The sequence below is a fragment of the Neovison vison genome, chromosome 1 (assembly GCF_020171115.1).
Source record: "Neovison vison isolate M4711 chromosome 1, ASM_NN_V1, whole genome shotgun sequence".
In the NCBI taxonomy this organism is placed as follows: domain Eukaryota; kingdom Metazoa; phylum Chordata; class Mammalia; order Carnivora; family Mustelidae; genus Neogale; species Neogale vison.
In genome coordinates, this window is record NC_058091.1 from 271,431,148 (window position 1) to 271,445,105 (window position 13,958).

Here is a 13,958-nt window from a genome sequence, read left to right on the forward strand (position 1 = left end):
GGCAGACGCCAGACTCCTCTTAGCCGGCTCAGTTACTTGGCTCAAGCTTCCTCAGAGCATCCTTGCAAAGTGCGACTCCTCCTACCCCAACCCTTCTTCCTCCCATCTTCCCCTCCCGGAGGGCAGACCAGCCCCACATCAATCTCCCAGCCTCTCCTGGCTCCCTTCTCATTTCTTCTTTCAGGTGTTGCCCCAACAAGTCTTTTGGTGTCTGTTTCTCAGAGGACTGACCTAATACAGGGGAGAAGGCCCAGAAACTGGCAAAGAAATGAAGAGCTTCATGAGGGAAGTCCCCATGACATGTCCTCTAGAATATTTGTGCAAGGGTTGGGTAGGGCTGGCCAGACGGCTTAGTCAGGAAAGGTCATGAAAAAGTCACTTCTGCTGGCCCAAATACATCTGTCCTTCCTCTGGTAAAACACCTTGGTTTTCTATGGGGCTACTGCGCCTTGCCCACCCTGTGGCCTGTCAGAGTATCTGTCCTATCCCTGGTTGTCCCCTTCCTCCAGTGGCCACAGGGATCACTGCCGACCAAAATAAGAACTTAGCTGGCTTCATTGGGAAGGAGCCATATACTTTTTGCTGAATGGCCAAGGTTTGTCAGCTTTGAGCTTCTGGAAACCATCTTGCTACCCTCAGTGTGAAGCTGACACAAAAGGAAGCAGAGGTAAATAAAAGAAAAAGAAAATGACATCATTTGAACCCCTGGATCCAGGTGTGTCTGAAGCCACAGCTACCCAAAGTTTCTAAGAGAATTAATAAATTTCTCTTTTCACTTTAAATTGGACTTCCATCACCTACAACTGAAGGAGGCCCAACTCTTATTGCCCCTTGTCCCCAAGCCTCAATATATCCATCTATCAGGGAATGGATCCTCTCAGTTCAGAAACCCAAGAGCCAGAATCTGGTGATGGAGTGCTTCTTTCCCTAGAAGACGACATACTTTCCCCAGCAGGACTGGCTTCATCAGCGTGTGACATGGGCAACAGGCCCAGGGCCCCTCAGTCAGAATGGCCCACCACTGGTTTAACGTTTGGCTATCATTGTCTTAATTTTTTTTTAAAGATTTATTTGTTTTAGAGGTGGGGAGGGGCAGAGGGAGAGGGAGAGAGAGCGCACCTCAAGCAGACTCTGCAGTGAGCACAAAGCCCACTCAGGGCTCCATCTCACAACCCCGAGATCACCACCTGAGCCGAAACCAAGAGTCAGAAACTCAACCGACTGAGCCACCCAGGCGTCCCATTGTTGTCTTAAGATTTTTAGCATTTGATCTTTGAATCTGTGAGTGAGATCTGATAGTATAATGGAGCCCGCGTGTGAGCAGAGGTGCTGACACATTACAGGAGCATCCGATGTACCTTCCTTCTGTGTTTGCATACAGCATCTGTGATGCCCCCCAAGCACAGAATCCCAGAAGTCCCGTTCACACAGCAGTTCGGCAAGACTCAAGTTACGGCTAGGACTAAGTGGGGTGCTGGCAGGTCTGAAGGCCACACTTCCTTTCCAACCATGACTAGACTGCACAAAGGAGGGCCACGGCATTCTGGGCTGAGGAGCTCTACTGTATCCTCTTGCTTGTGTGACTGCCCTGGAACCAGCCACCACTTCCCTCACCAGCAGCAGATAACCGCACAGAAGGGAGAAAAGGACAGCCCACAGCCCGCTTTCCTTCCACCCTTCCTCACGCATCAGCAAGCTGCAGGGAGAGCATCTTGGTAGAAAGCACACATTATCAACAAGTGAAATAAGATCTGCTGAGTCCGCTTCGTGCAGGGTTTGCACTGTTCTGGCAAGAAATACATATGCACGTACAAAGGCTGAAAGACAGATAATGAAATTGCACCCATCTGGCCTGTGAGTTAAATGCTCTTCTGTTTGCATTTAAAACTGGCTCTGCAGAGTGGGAAGATGAGTGGTAAAATTTCTGCTAATAATTTAAGGTTTTAATTTTTCCCTACTTAGAGCATTAAGTAGCAAACGAAAACCCCCACCACAAGGCTAGAGAGAATCAGGAGAGCTCTACCTTCTTGCACTGGGCCCCACTTATGCACCCGGCCCAGGCCCCTCAGGACTCACCTCCCCCCAAGCCGCGGCCGGGGGCTCCACGGGTGGGTAGAATTTGGGCAGGTCCCAGGCGATCTTGGTCATAAACCACTTGAAACTCTTGCAGTTAAGGGAGCTGCGCAGCTTCTTCTGGGCAGCGACGTCCCCTGCCGAGAGGTGGCGGTACTCGGGCCGGCGCTGGTAAATGTGCTCCGCGTACTCATCCATCCACACTTCCGCCACTCGCTTCAGGTTCTGGAGGGCGACAGGCAGGCGGAAGGGTCAGGCCCTCTGAGGGGCTGAGGCCGGGGGTGGGGGGTGGGAGGCCTTGTGGACCGTATGGTCTCAACTCCGAGGTGGCTATAAAGGCGCCTGACATACTACTTAAATGAATGGGTGAGGCTGTATTCCAATTAAATTTTATGGACATTGACATTTGATTTTCACATATCATGAAATATTCTTCCTTCAAATTTCCACCTTATTTGAAAGTGTAAAAATCATTCTTAGCTCATGGGCCACACAAAAACAGTTTGCTGACTCCTGAGCATCGAGGAAGGAAGCCAGCAGGAGGGGGGGCCCATGGCAAATGCAAAATTCACCAACTCCTCCATTTTGCTGACTCTTGAGTTTGGGACTAGGAAGCCATGAAATCACCTCGCCAATGCCTCATTCTTTCTTAGTGCTGAAGAGACTGACAGTGGGTTAGAAACAGGTAACAAACAGTGTTATACCTGCCAGGGCCCCACATGGCCAAGGCTGGGCTTAATTTAAAACTAAGCTCGACGCCTGGGTGGCTCAGTGGGTTAAGCCTCTGCCTTCGGCTCCAGTCATGATCCCAGGGTCCTGGGATTGAGCCCCGCATCGGGCTCTCAGCTCAGCAGGGAGGCTGCTTCCCTGCTCTCTTTGCCTGCCTCTCTGCCTACTTGTGATCTCTGTCAAATAAATAAATAAAAAATCTAAAAAAAAACAAAAACAAAACAAAACAAAAAAACAACTGAGGCCCGAGGAAGCTGAAAAAGCTGGCACACCTTAAGACTCTCCTTTCCCATTCTGCCCGCTCAGCTCCTCGGGCACACTCACCTGCTCATGCCACAGGGAGGATGAGGACTGCTACAGATTTCTCTCCAACCACAGGCCGAAGTGGCTAATCTGACCAAGGAGAGGTGCCCAGATACACCATTGCAATTATAGAAGGATCAAATCACATATTTTCATTTTAATTGCTCTTTATATTACTATTTTAATGAATACTGCACTTTCTAGACATGCCTCTCCCGGATCTTGATCTTTTGTGCAGTTGACTGGACCAAAGTAAAGAACTCGTCACTGACTTCTGTTACTTCTCCCCTTGCTGAGTCGCATGAAGGACTCTGGGATTTTTAGGAGGCCGCGTGCTTCTCTCAACCTTCCCCCGACACCTCCCTGGTTCTGGGTCCCTGTCCTGTTTGAAGCCCCTGTGCTCTTCTTGTGTTTGCATTACGGACTGCCCAGTCCTTGGAATAAGAGGCTTTTTTTTTTTTTTGCAAGTTTGAGTGGGTTTCTGTTACAGCCTTCTCTAAGATCCCTTTCCCAGAGGCAGAGACAAGAAGGATTTTTGGTAAATTTAGTAAACAAACTAAGGCTGTCTACTTGTTCTTGAGGCAGGTGAGCTGCTGATTAGCTCATCCTTCTTAAATTGCCACTTCACTGCTCTCTAGCGGTTTGTCCTTGTGGAATCTGACAACTTGAGGAAGTTTCTCTTTCTAATGCAGGAAGAGATGCCTCTTCCTTTAGGCAGTTTCTCTCTTTATGGGGCTCTTTTAGGACTTTTAGATGACCTCCCCTCAAAACTATCAAATGCTCTAGACAGATTTGGCTGTTAAAACAAGAAACAAACATTTACAATATGATCTGCAACTCAATGAGGGTAGTTACACACCGTGATAAAAATTCAGGGGAGCTTGATTCAGGCATTTTTGTGGTCCTGTAAACCGACGTGGGGTGCCCCCTCTGACTGTTAACTGGTTTAAAGTCACCAGGAGACTGATGTGATCCAGTCGAAAAAGAAATTAAAATGTTTAAACACAAAGTTCAGAGAAGACATTGAAATAAACTTCCCAGTCTTGTTAACAGATGGAGACATTAACACTAACAGCAGCAACCACTGTTTAAAGGACGATTGCTCTGTGCCAGGCACCGGTCAGGCCTAAGTGGGCTTGAATTCTAGTTAAAGTCTCCACATTTCACTCTCCTCATCTCTCAAACAGGGATTAAAAACACATGAGAATTGGGGCACCTGGGTGGCTCAGTGGGTTAACCCTCTGCCTTCGGCTCAGGTCATGATCTCAGGGTCCTGGGATCGAGCCTTACATCGGGCTCTCTGCTCAGCAGGGAGCCTGCTTTCCTCCTCTCTCTCTGCCTGCCTCTCTGCCTACTTGTGATCTCTGTCTGTCAAATAAATAAATACATAAATAAATAAATAAAATCTTAAAAAAAAACCCACATGAGAATTAAGTTCTATAAATATGTAAGAAGCTTTGCACGATATCTATCTAGCTCACAGGAAGTTTTTATGTGCTACTATAGTTAGCTATTACCAATTGAATTCATCTATGGTTCAATAAACAGGAGATCGTGGTGCCTTTTAACCAGGTGGATCTTATAAATGACCAGATAAGCAAAAGCTGCTTCGGAAATGAGCCTGCTCAGGCTCAGAGGTGTCCCCACTGTCCCACTACCCTCAGGAGATGCGAGTCGCGCACGCGCGCTCTGGGGCTTACTGAGTGACTTGGCACTGGTTTCCTGTCTGGCATCTTTCTCTGGGCTTGCCAGGGATCTCAGAGGAAACGTGATTCCTACCTTCTCGCTGAATCTAGAACCGGCCCCGCCCCCGTGGGCTGTACCCCCGACGGGCTCTGCAAAGTGCCGAGAGCCGCTGCGGCTCTCGTCGGAATCTTCTACACTAGAGGGCACTGCTGGCTCTCTTTTTCTCCAACGCGGGCCCCAAACCAGACCCTGCCGCCTCCGCAGCTCAGCTCCCACCGGCGGATGAAGTCTGGGGGGTCCTGCTGCCGGATGGAGCCGCCCGGTCTTCCGTGTAACTCGCAGAACCCGGGCTCTTCTTGACCTGGCCTACAGTTCTGCACTGCATCGACTGTCAGGTGACACGGGACGGGGAGGTGGCGGCTGGGCCCAAGGAGGCTGTTCAGACTGATGCCAAACAGGCTCCCGCGGCAGGGGGGTCTCTCTGTCGGGAGGGGTCTCCACCAGGCACAGCAGGGCGGGTTACCTATTTACCTTTACAGCTTCCCACAAGCCTCTCTGCAGCCCTCTTTACCTTCTGGGGCCCTCCCCCGCCCCATTTTTCTTTTGTGGTCACTTCCCCGCCCCAGACACTTAATATTTTTAAAATGTTAAAGGGATAGGGGAAGATCATTAATACAAAACAAAAACAAAAACAAAACAAAACCAACCCCCCAAACAAGCCTCTGGCTAACACAGTTCTATATGTAGCCAGTGGCCAATTTAATTCAAGCAATGATTAACACAAACCATTTTAAGGTAATGAAATAGTTTGACACACAAGTTTTGGCAGCGAAAGTGGGGAGGGGCGGGGAGAAGAGAGAGACACTGACATTTTTTCGTCACCCTCCTGCCGTGAACTTTTAAGTGCCTCGCCTCAGGCTTTCCCCAACACACCAACACACCACCCCACCTGTATTAATATTTATCTAACAGGTTTCTTTAAATCACTCCTAGCCTAACTTTGCACCTACTTCAGCTTTATCCTAAGTAATCAAATCTGAAAAAAATCCCAAGTTTGCTACACGAATACATATTAATTTCTAATGCACATTAATTTAAACACATATAAATAAGAATGTTCCTATGTCTGGCACCTAAAATCATCTTGTCTGTCACAGTTGGGGAAACTGTGCCATCTCCTTAATTCTCTGGCAACGCTCAGAGTTGTGAAAAATTAGCTTCCTTTGAACAAAAGAGGAAACACAGGCTCGGAGGAGTTAAGCAACCCTCTCAAGGTCACAGCGAAGGAGTGGTTAAGCAGGGCTTTAATAAGTTATTTTAAATTGGGTTTCACCCACAGAGTTGGGGGCGGGGGAAGCATGCACAACCTCACACCCGAGTCACTTGGCTTGGAGTCCCAGGTGTCTTAGGAGGTTTCTTCTGTGCTGATGCGCCCATCACCCCCGCCTCGAGGGAAGTCACCGCCTTACCCGGGCCAGGCTGACTCCAGCCGGAACTTTGTAGGGGACGTACTTCCTGTAGATATGGCCCACCCTGGAGCAGGGGATATCTTCCATGCGACCCCCACACATCCACACCTGCAGGATGGAAAGGGACAAAGAAGACGTTATTTCTGCTTCTCATTCACCACTGCCCCCAAAGGCCACTGTCCCCTCCTCCCATGCATTCACTGAAAGGCTTGGACGGTCTACTAAGCCCGCATTCACAGACTGAGGAGGAAAACACAGTAGTAACAACAGGTACAGTAAATAGCTGACGGCGCTGAGTGCTTACTCTTTGCCAAACGCTATGGTTCAAGCTCTCCACGCACAACCGCATCGAAGCCTCATCAAGACCTACAAGGTGGATAGTAACGGCGCTCCATTTTATAGAAGAAACCGAGGCTTAGAGAAGCTAAGAGGCTTGTCTAAGGTCACAAGGTGAGTGAGTGGCAGAGTCAGAATTTAAACCCAGCTTCAGCTGACTCCAGAGCGTGAGCTCCGAGCAGGTGCAGGTGCATGGAGAGCTGTGCTGAGAATGCTAAGGCAGCAATGGGGGCTCAGTGGGAAAGATTTCGGGGATCACTTTGTGATGTCTGTCACAGGTATGAGAGGGAAGGGATGGCAGACCGGTTCTGTATAATCACTGCCTGTGGCATCATGTTCTGGGGTCTCCTCTGAGACCTGTACGCCTCCTGCTGGGTCACCCTGAGCAGAGGCAGCAGGCTCCCTGGACGGGCTTCTCTGCAGTCTGGGTTCCTAAGCCCCGCAGCTGGGAGCACGGCAGAGAGGAATCCCGAGTTTCTCCTTGGGGTTCCCTACCGGGCTGGCATCACCAAGAGCTTTCTGCTGGTCTGATGGCAATCTGGGAATTCATCAGTATCTTGGCTCACACCCTGTGCGGGGCCCGGGCTAAATGGACCCTCCTCAGCAGTCCTGGGTTGAAATCCTAGCCCAGACACTTACTGGATTTGTGACTTTGATGAAGGTACTTAACTTCTCTGAGATTCAGTTTCCTCATGTGTAGAGGATGACATGAAGCCAGCGTTGGGGATCAGATCTCACATGTGAAGGGCTTACTCACAATGTTTGGCACACAGTCCCGGCAGGGACACGCACCACAGTGATTCATCCAGACATCGGACTAGTATGTACAGAGTATCCACTACATGCCAAGCATTGTGCTCAGCGTCTACAGGGGTGAGTCCACCCAGGGTGAGTATGGTGCCCAGCTCCAGAGTGGCTCCCTGGGGAGCCTCGCCTTCTGGTATTTGCACCTTTAAGGGGTTCCCTCTCAGATGTGTCCCATAAGGACAGACCCGTGTAGCCAACAGAAAAGTCTAGAAACAATGGTCATAGAAGACACTGTGGCTTCTGCCTTCTTCTCTGGGACCACTTGCTTGGGAGCCCCCAGCAGCCGTGCTTTGACACTCAGGCGGCTCTGTGGAGAAGTCTTGGTGATGAGCAGCTGAGGCCTCCTCCTGCTCATTGTGCCAACATGCCAGCCATGTGGGTGAGCCTCTTAGAAAGGGAGTCTCCAGTCCCTGTCCAGCCTTCAGATGCCTGTGACCCTGGCTGACGCCTTGACTACAGCCTCGTGACAGAACCTGAGCAGAGCTGTCCTGCTAAGCCACTGCCAACTCCCTGAGCCACACAAAGCTCACGGTACTGCTTACTGCTGCTGGGGGGGGGGGCATTTTGGAGGTATTCTTTTCCTGCAGCAGTAGTTAACTAATACAGGAAGGCAGTTTCAGACCGTGATGTGTGCTGTGAGGGAGCCAAAGTGAGGCCAGACTCACTGTATGGATCTATGAGAGGTTCTGTGACACAGATCAGGGAAATCTTCACTTCGAAAGGAATGTTAGATACGAGACTTAAATAATGAGAAGATAAAAATAACATAAAGATCTGAGGGGTGAGAGAACAGGTGGAGAGAGGAGCAAGTGAAAAGGCCCTGAGGTAGGGCCAGGCTTGACTTCATCACTGAACAGAGAAAGCCAGAGGCCTGGAGCAGGAGCAGAGACGGGAGCAGAGGTCAGAGAGGTAAACAGGGACCATCACAAGGGTCTCACAGGACAAAATGAGGACTGTTCACCAAAAGTGTTCAGTGAGGGTGACAATATGATCCAATTTCTATTTTACTAAGATGACTCTGCCTAGCTGGAGAATGGGCTAGGGTGCAGGGAGGACCTGGGAGGCTCTTCCAGATAGAGGCAGTCATGCTTCGGTTTTGTGGATGCTGTAGTGATGGTAGGGCTCAGCTGTACTTGGGAATGGGGGGGAAATATATATATATATATATATATATATTTAAAATAGCCTCCAGAGCCCAATTTGGGGCTTGAACTCATGACCCTGAGTGAGATCAAGACCTGAACTGAGATCAAGAGTTGGTTGCTCAACCAGCTGAGCCACCCAGGTGCCCCTCAGTATGTTATTATTGAATGTTATTACCATGTTCCCTCGTTTATGAATGAAGAGCAGGAGTGGGAACATTTGCGACCCTGATTCTGTGCAAGAGTATTTTCCAGCTTGAATGGCTCCATGGGATATTGGGGATCTGGCTTCATGTCTTAATTAATTCACAGGCTCTAGAAGGGCTGCTTTTCCACCTCAGGTACCTGGGTGTCCTCAGTCCCTCATTGGCCTCCGCCAGCCACGGTCTCCAACGACCCTGGAGGTACTGTGGCCCAGGCTGCCTGCAAGTGGATCTGTATGTGTGGGGCTACAATTAGTGGAAGTGCTGCCTGGAGAAATGCAATTATAGTCTGATCTTGGGGGAGAAAAAAAAAATTGAGCAAGTCAATAGAACAGAACATTGGTCTTGAGATAATGGGCTCCCGATGGTAGATTAATGTCAAGGCCAAGCCAAGAAGTTTATTTTCAAAGCAGGAGATATTGATCAGGCGCCAGCATCCTATAACAATAACTCTTCCTTTATACAAAATGACTGATGTGGAAGCAATGCTTTTGTCTGGCGGATATTGCCCAGCTCGTAGCTGGGCTAGCCCTGCCTTTTGGGAGGCAGAGTGGTGCGGAGCAGGTGGGGGACACCTTATCCCACTCTATTTTTGACCGTCTCCTAGAGAGTTGACTAGGCCGGCATCCAGCTCCCCGAACTCCATATTAAACTCGCATTAGCTAGCCAGGATGTGTCTCCAGCTCTGCCTGGCAGGAAACCTTCCTTTGTGTAGAGAATGATCAATCTTCAAATCCTTCTCTTTGCTGTGACCTCTGGTTTCTTTGGCCCTGACCATGGTGGCCAACAGCCTGAAGTTTCCTGAAGGACCAGGATGCCCTTGATCTGCTGAGCGGTGTGGGTTGTCCCAGAAACCCTCAGAATTCTGAGATGTCCGGAGCCCAGAAGGAGTCCTGGTTTGGGAGGAAGGGTTTACGCCTCAGCTTCCCTGCCTTGACCATGACCCACCGACAGCCGAAAGAGAATGGGAACTGCCTTTAGACACAGAGATCTGTTTGGCTGAAGCTGCTGTCAACCCCCAAGGCCTCTGGGAGCACCCAAACAGCCTGAAAGGGCCCAGTGTAGGGCATACCCAACTCTTCACAAGTCCCTCTAGCATCTTCCACAGTGATCAGCACCTCTGTGGTGTTTGCTGGTTATTTGGCAGGATCCCAAGACTGGAGGGGACTCTCCCTCCAGGAGTATGACAAAAGCTGAAGGCCCAGAACGGGCTCGCCCTGGGTGGGATGTGGTCACAGATGGTCTTGATCCCAGGTCCTGTGGTTCTGCTCATGGCCCTGGGCCCCCACTGGTGTACCGTTAGGGCCCTCTCCCGCCTTCCTTCTTGAGACAGCTGCCACTCAGACCCAGGGCAGCCATGGCCCGAGGCTCTGAGCACACACCCCTCCCCATTCCCAGCGCTGCCTTGTGCAGCTGTGTGGTTGGTACCAGGCCTTCACCTGTGGCACTGCAGCTTCACGGGAGCTGCGGTCTCCTGTGACCTGGGTGTGACAGCTCGCTACTACCTCACCAGGGTGCTCACGTGTAATGGGACAGTCGCAATAAGCACTTAGTTTGATGCCCGGGCGTGGCAGGCTTGACCATGTTCATCATTTCTGTTTGCAAAAGAACAAGAAGTACCACCACCTTGAAATCATACAGCATTTGCCCCTTTGCCCAACACCATCATGGTTTCTAACCCGTGGCCTGATTTCCGAAACGGAGAAAACTGAGACTCAGAGACATGAAGTGGTTTTTCTAACTTAGTGGCAGATCCTGTAGCTGATGAGAATGACAGGGCTGGCGGGGGGGAGGGTGGCTGGTACAGCCATGGGGCACCTCTGGGGGCCTGGCTGCCCCAGGGTGCTTGTCTCTCCCCAAGGTAACACAACAGCAGAAGAAGACTCCAGCTGGTGGCAAAGGGAGTGGGGAACAGCCTGTAGCAGCCAGACCACATGTGGCTGGGACCCCACATATTTGGGTGCAGACACACATAGACCAACGAGATGACATATTTGCAGCCCCTTTCTTCTGTCGGCTTCCTTCCCTCCCTTCCTGTCCAGCCCCTCACTGGCCTCCTCACCCACAGGGAACATGGCTGCCTGTTATGGGGGCTGGGCTCCTCAGCACAAGGGGTATGCAAACACCGTTTACATAGTGTTACATCCCGTTCCTTGGTGCCTTTCTCCCCTGCAGAACGAGTACAAACCCAATTGTAAAAGCTTGCTCCCCATTCATTTTCACTGCTGCTTTGGTTTATTTTATTAGCAAACTTCTTTTGTGTGATGACAGGCTTCATTACAGTGTCTATAAAAGACAATTACTTGCTCTTATCTTCTAAACTGAGGAGTAAAGAAACAAGTGGTGATATGCATCAGAAAGACACATCAGGTCCCAGAGAGCACATGGCAGAAGGGCCCGTCCTGTCGGGGGGACCTCCCTCTGTTGAGGACACGGCTGCCTGGATGCCACCAGGCCTGGGCGGCTGTCCTACCTGCTGATGGCCGGGAGAAGATGACAGCCAGAAACAGCTTCTACTCTTGGCATTTTGGCTAGGGACCTCTAGGGAGTCCAAATCCTATTTAGTTGTACATGGCGAAAATAATAATATAATTACCCCCAGTTATTCTGCCATCTGTGTGTTCAGAAGGTGCCCAGGGTGGTTGTTAGGAGCTTGGTTTTAGAGTAAGGACTGAGGTCTAATCCAGGCTCTTAAGCAAGCTTTGGGAGTCTGAAAGCCTCAGTTTCCCTGTCTGTGAAATGGGATGAAGTTTTGTGTTTGCCCCCTGGGGTTGTGATGAGGCTGAAATGAGGTAATCCCAAAGCAGAGGGCTGTGAGCAATGTGTACAGTGGGCGCACAGGAGCTGGCCGGCACTTCCCTCAGGAAAGAAGAAACAGTGTTACATCCGTCTTTTCCGAGGCTCTCGTTATTTCGAATATATTAGGGGATGCTGTTTCAGGGACTCTTGCCAGCATGGAAGGACCTCACTCATGGTAGTTTTAGATGGTTACTGGATGCAGCTGGTACAGAGTGGGAAAAAAGTGGTTTAACTTGATTTTTAAAAACCATCTGAATTTACTTTTAAGTTAATATTTTGCATAATATTAATATTATGTAATATTAGTTTTAAGCATATGTGTATCTAAATTAATAAATTAAGTATTTAATTTAAGCATAGTTTTTAAGTTTTAAGCATATGTGTATCTAAATTAATAAATTAAGTATTTGACTAATTGAACCATATCCTTAGGTATTTATAGACAAGTTGGCACAAAAAAGGGTGATAGTTGCCTTACATTAGATTTTGTTTCTTAAACTAATAAAGAAATTCAGTTAAGATGCAGGGTCCCTGAGGTTTGACTCGTACTTTGAATAGAGCACTCACATAACCAGCCAGTGAGGAAGGTGCTATTATACTTCTACATGTGAGGAACCCAAGGCCTGGGAGATGAAACACCTTCATGCAAGGGATCCAAGGTCCCTCTGCTCAAAAATGGCAGAGCCCAGGGGCGCCTGGGTGACTCAGTGGGTTAAGCCACTGCCTTCGGCTCAGGTCATGATCTCAGAGTCCTGGGATCGAGCCCCGCATCGGGCTCTCTGCTCAGCAGGGAGCCTGCTTCCCTCTCTCTCTCTCTGCCTGCCTCTCTGCCTGCTTGTGATCTCCGTCTGTCAAATAAATAAATAAAATCTTTAAAAAAAAAAAAAATGGCAGAGCCCAGAGTGGAATCCAGGGTTGGCTCCCCCAGAACCAGGCAGCTCTGAGACCTCCAGGGAGTCTGCACCTCTCCTGTTAAATCTTTCTAAAGCCTGGTCCTGACCCTGTTATGGTCTTCTGCCAAGCCCCCTATCAGCACCTGTCTTGTCTGCAGAACAAACCGTACCCTCCCCGACCCCAGCTTGCAAACAAGGCTCTCTGCTACCTGTTCCTCTGTTCTCGGTTGCCTCCGGCCCTCTCTACGTGCCCTGTACTCAGGCTGTGGAAGCTGCTGAGAACATGCCGTTCATTCACTTTTCTGCTCCGTGGGGCACCTTGCCTTTCTTTCCATCAGTAATACAGCCATACTAACTAACTCCCTCCCTCCCTCCCTCCCTTCTTTCCTTCTTTCATTCATTCATTTACACAAGGCCTAGTCACTGGTCAGCCTTGCTCTAAAACCCTGTTGGAAAAACTGGACTAGAAACTCGCTGCCGAGCATGGACCTAATGATCCAAGTCTATAGCTGGGGGAAGGTGCTGGGATGTGCTGGCCAACCTGCCAGGCAGCCTCCCTGTCTGCTCTGTCCTTCCACATCCAAGCCTGAGCTCTCTCTGTACAAGACCCCGCGTATTCATCACAGCCACAGTTTTCACCCTTGGGAACGTCAGAATCACCTGGAAAGCTTGCTAAAATAGACTGCCAGTCCCCACCCTTAGGGTGTCTAATGCAGCAGGTCTGGGGTGGAGCCGGAGAATTTGCATTTCTAACAAGTTCTCAGATGCTGAGATACTGCTGGTCTGGGGCGCACACTCTGAGCACCAGTACATACTGGAATAGTGACAGCCTCCCTGAAGATAACCGTACTAGTGAGTTCACACAGACAGCCCTGTGAGCTTGGGATTACTAGTGCCCTTACAGATGTGAATATACAGCTTCAGCAGAAAGGGCAACGGAGACGTCCAAGGGCTCACTGAGAGTTAGCTCCAGAGCTGGGCCTGGAGCCGAGGCTTTGGCCGGTGTCTCGTCAGCTTCCATGCTTTTTCCGCTCCTGTCTTTCCTGTCTTCCTCACCTGTAGCCCCATCACATCAGCTGCAACAATGCCAACATTAATAGCCATGGTTTATTGAGCATTTATTATGTGCCAAGCCCTGAGCTAAGTTTAACACCATTCGACTAACATGATGTTAATACCTACACTATGAAGTAAGGATTATTCTATCCCCATCTGATAGCTACAAAGCTATGTCCAGAGAGGTTAGGTCACTTCCCCAAGGCCACAGAGTGACGAGCTGATGGAGCCTGCACCAGAACCCAGAAGGCAGGACTCTGCGGGCCAGGTACTTAATCCCACGGTGTGGTAACACGAGGGTTCTGATAGGAACAGCTATCACTTACTGAATGCCTCCTTTCTGCCTGGCTCTAGGCCAGATAAATATCCCATGCCATTTAGTTCTTACAGCAAAGCTCTGAAGAAGCTGCTCTCGCCATTTTTAGTGATGAAAGATGGAGGCGTGGAGAGACAGGTGTGTGC

General features: G+C 49.8%; 1 protein-coding gene across 3 annotated transcripts in view; it reads right to left on the reverse strand.

The window, feature by feature from the left end:
- Positions 1-13,958, reverse strand: part of GALNT10 (polypeptide N-acetylgalactosaminyltransferase 10) — a 212,837-nt gene that overhangs the window by 13,767 nt on the left and 185,112 nt on the right. For all 3 annotated transcript variants that reach the window (XM_044230885.1, XM_044230894.1, XM_044230902.1), the window contains exons 8-9: positions 6,261-6,368; positions 2,077-2,298 (exon numbers count right to left, since the gene is read on the reverse strand). In XM_044230885.1, the coding sequence (XP_044086820.1) occupies positions 2,077-2,298; positions 6,261-6,368 (330 nt within the window). The remainder of the gene's footprint in view (positions 1-2,076; positions 2,299-6,260; positions 6,369-13,958) is intronic.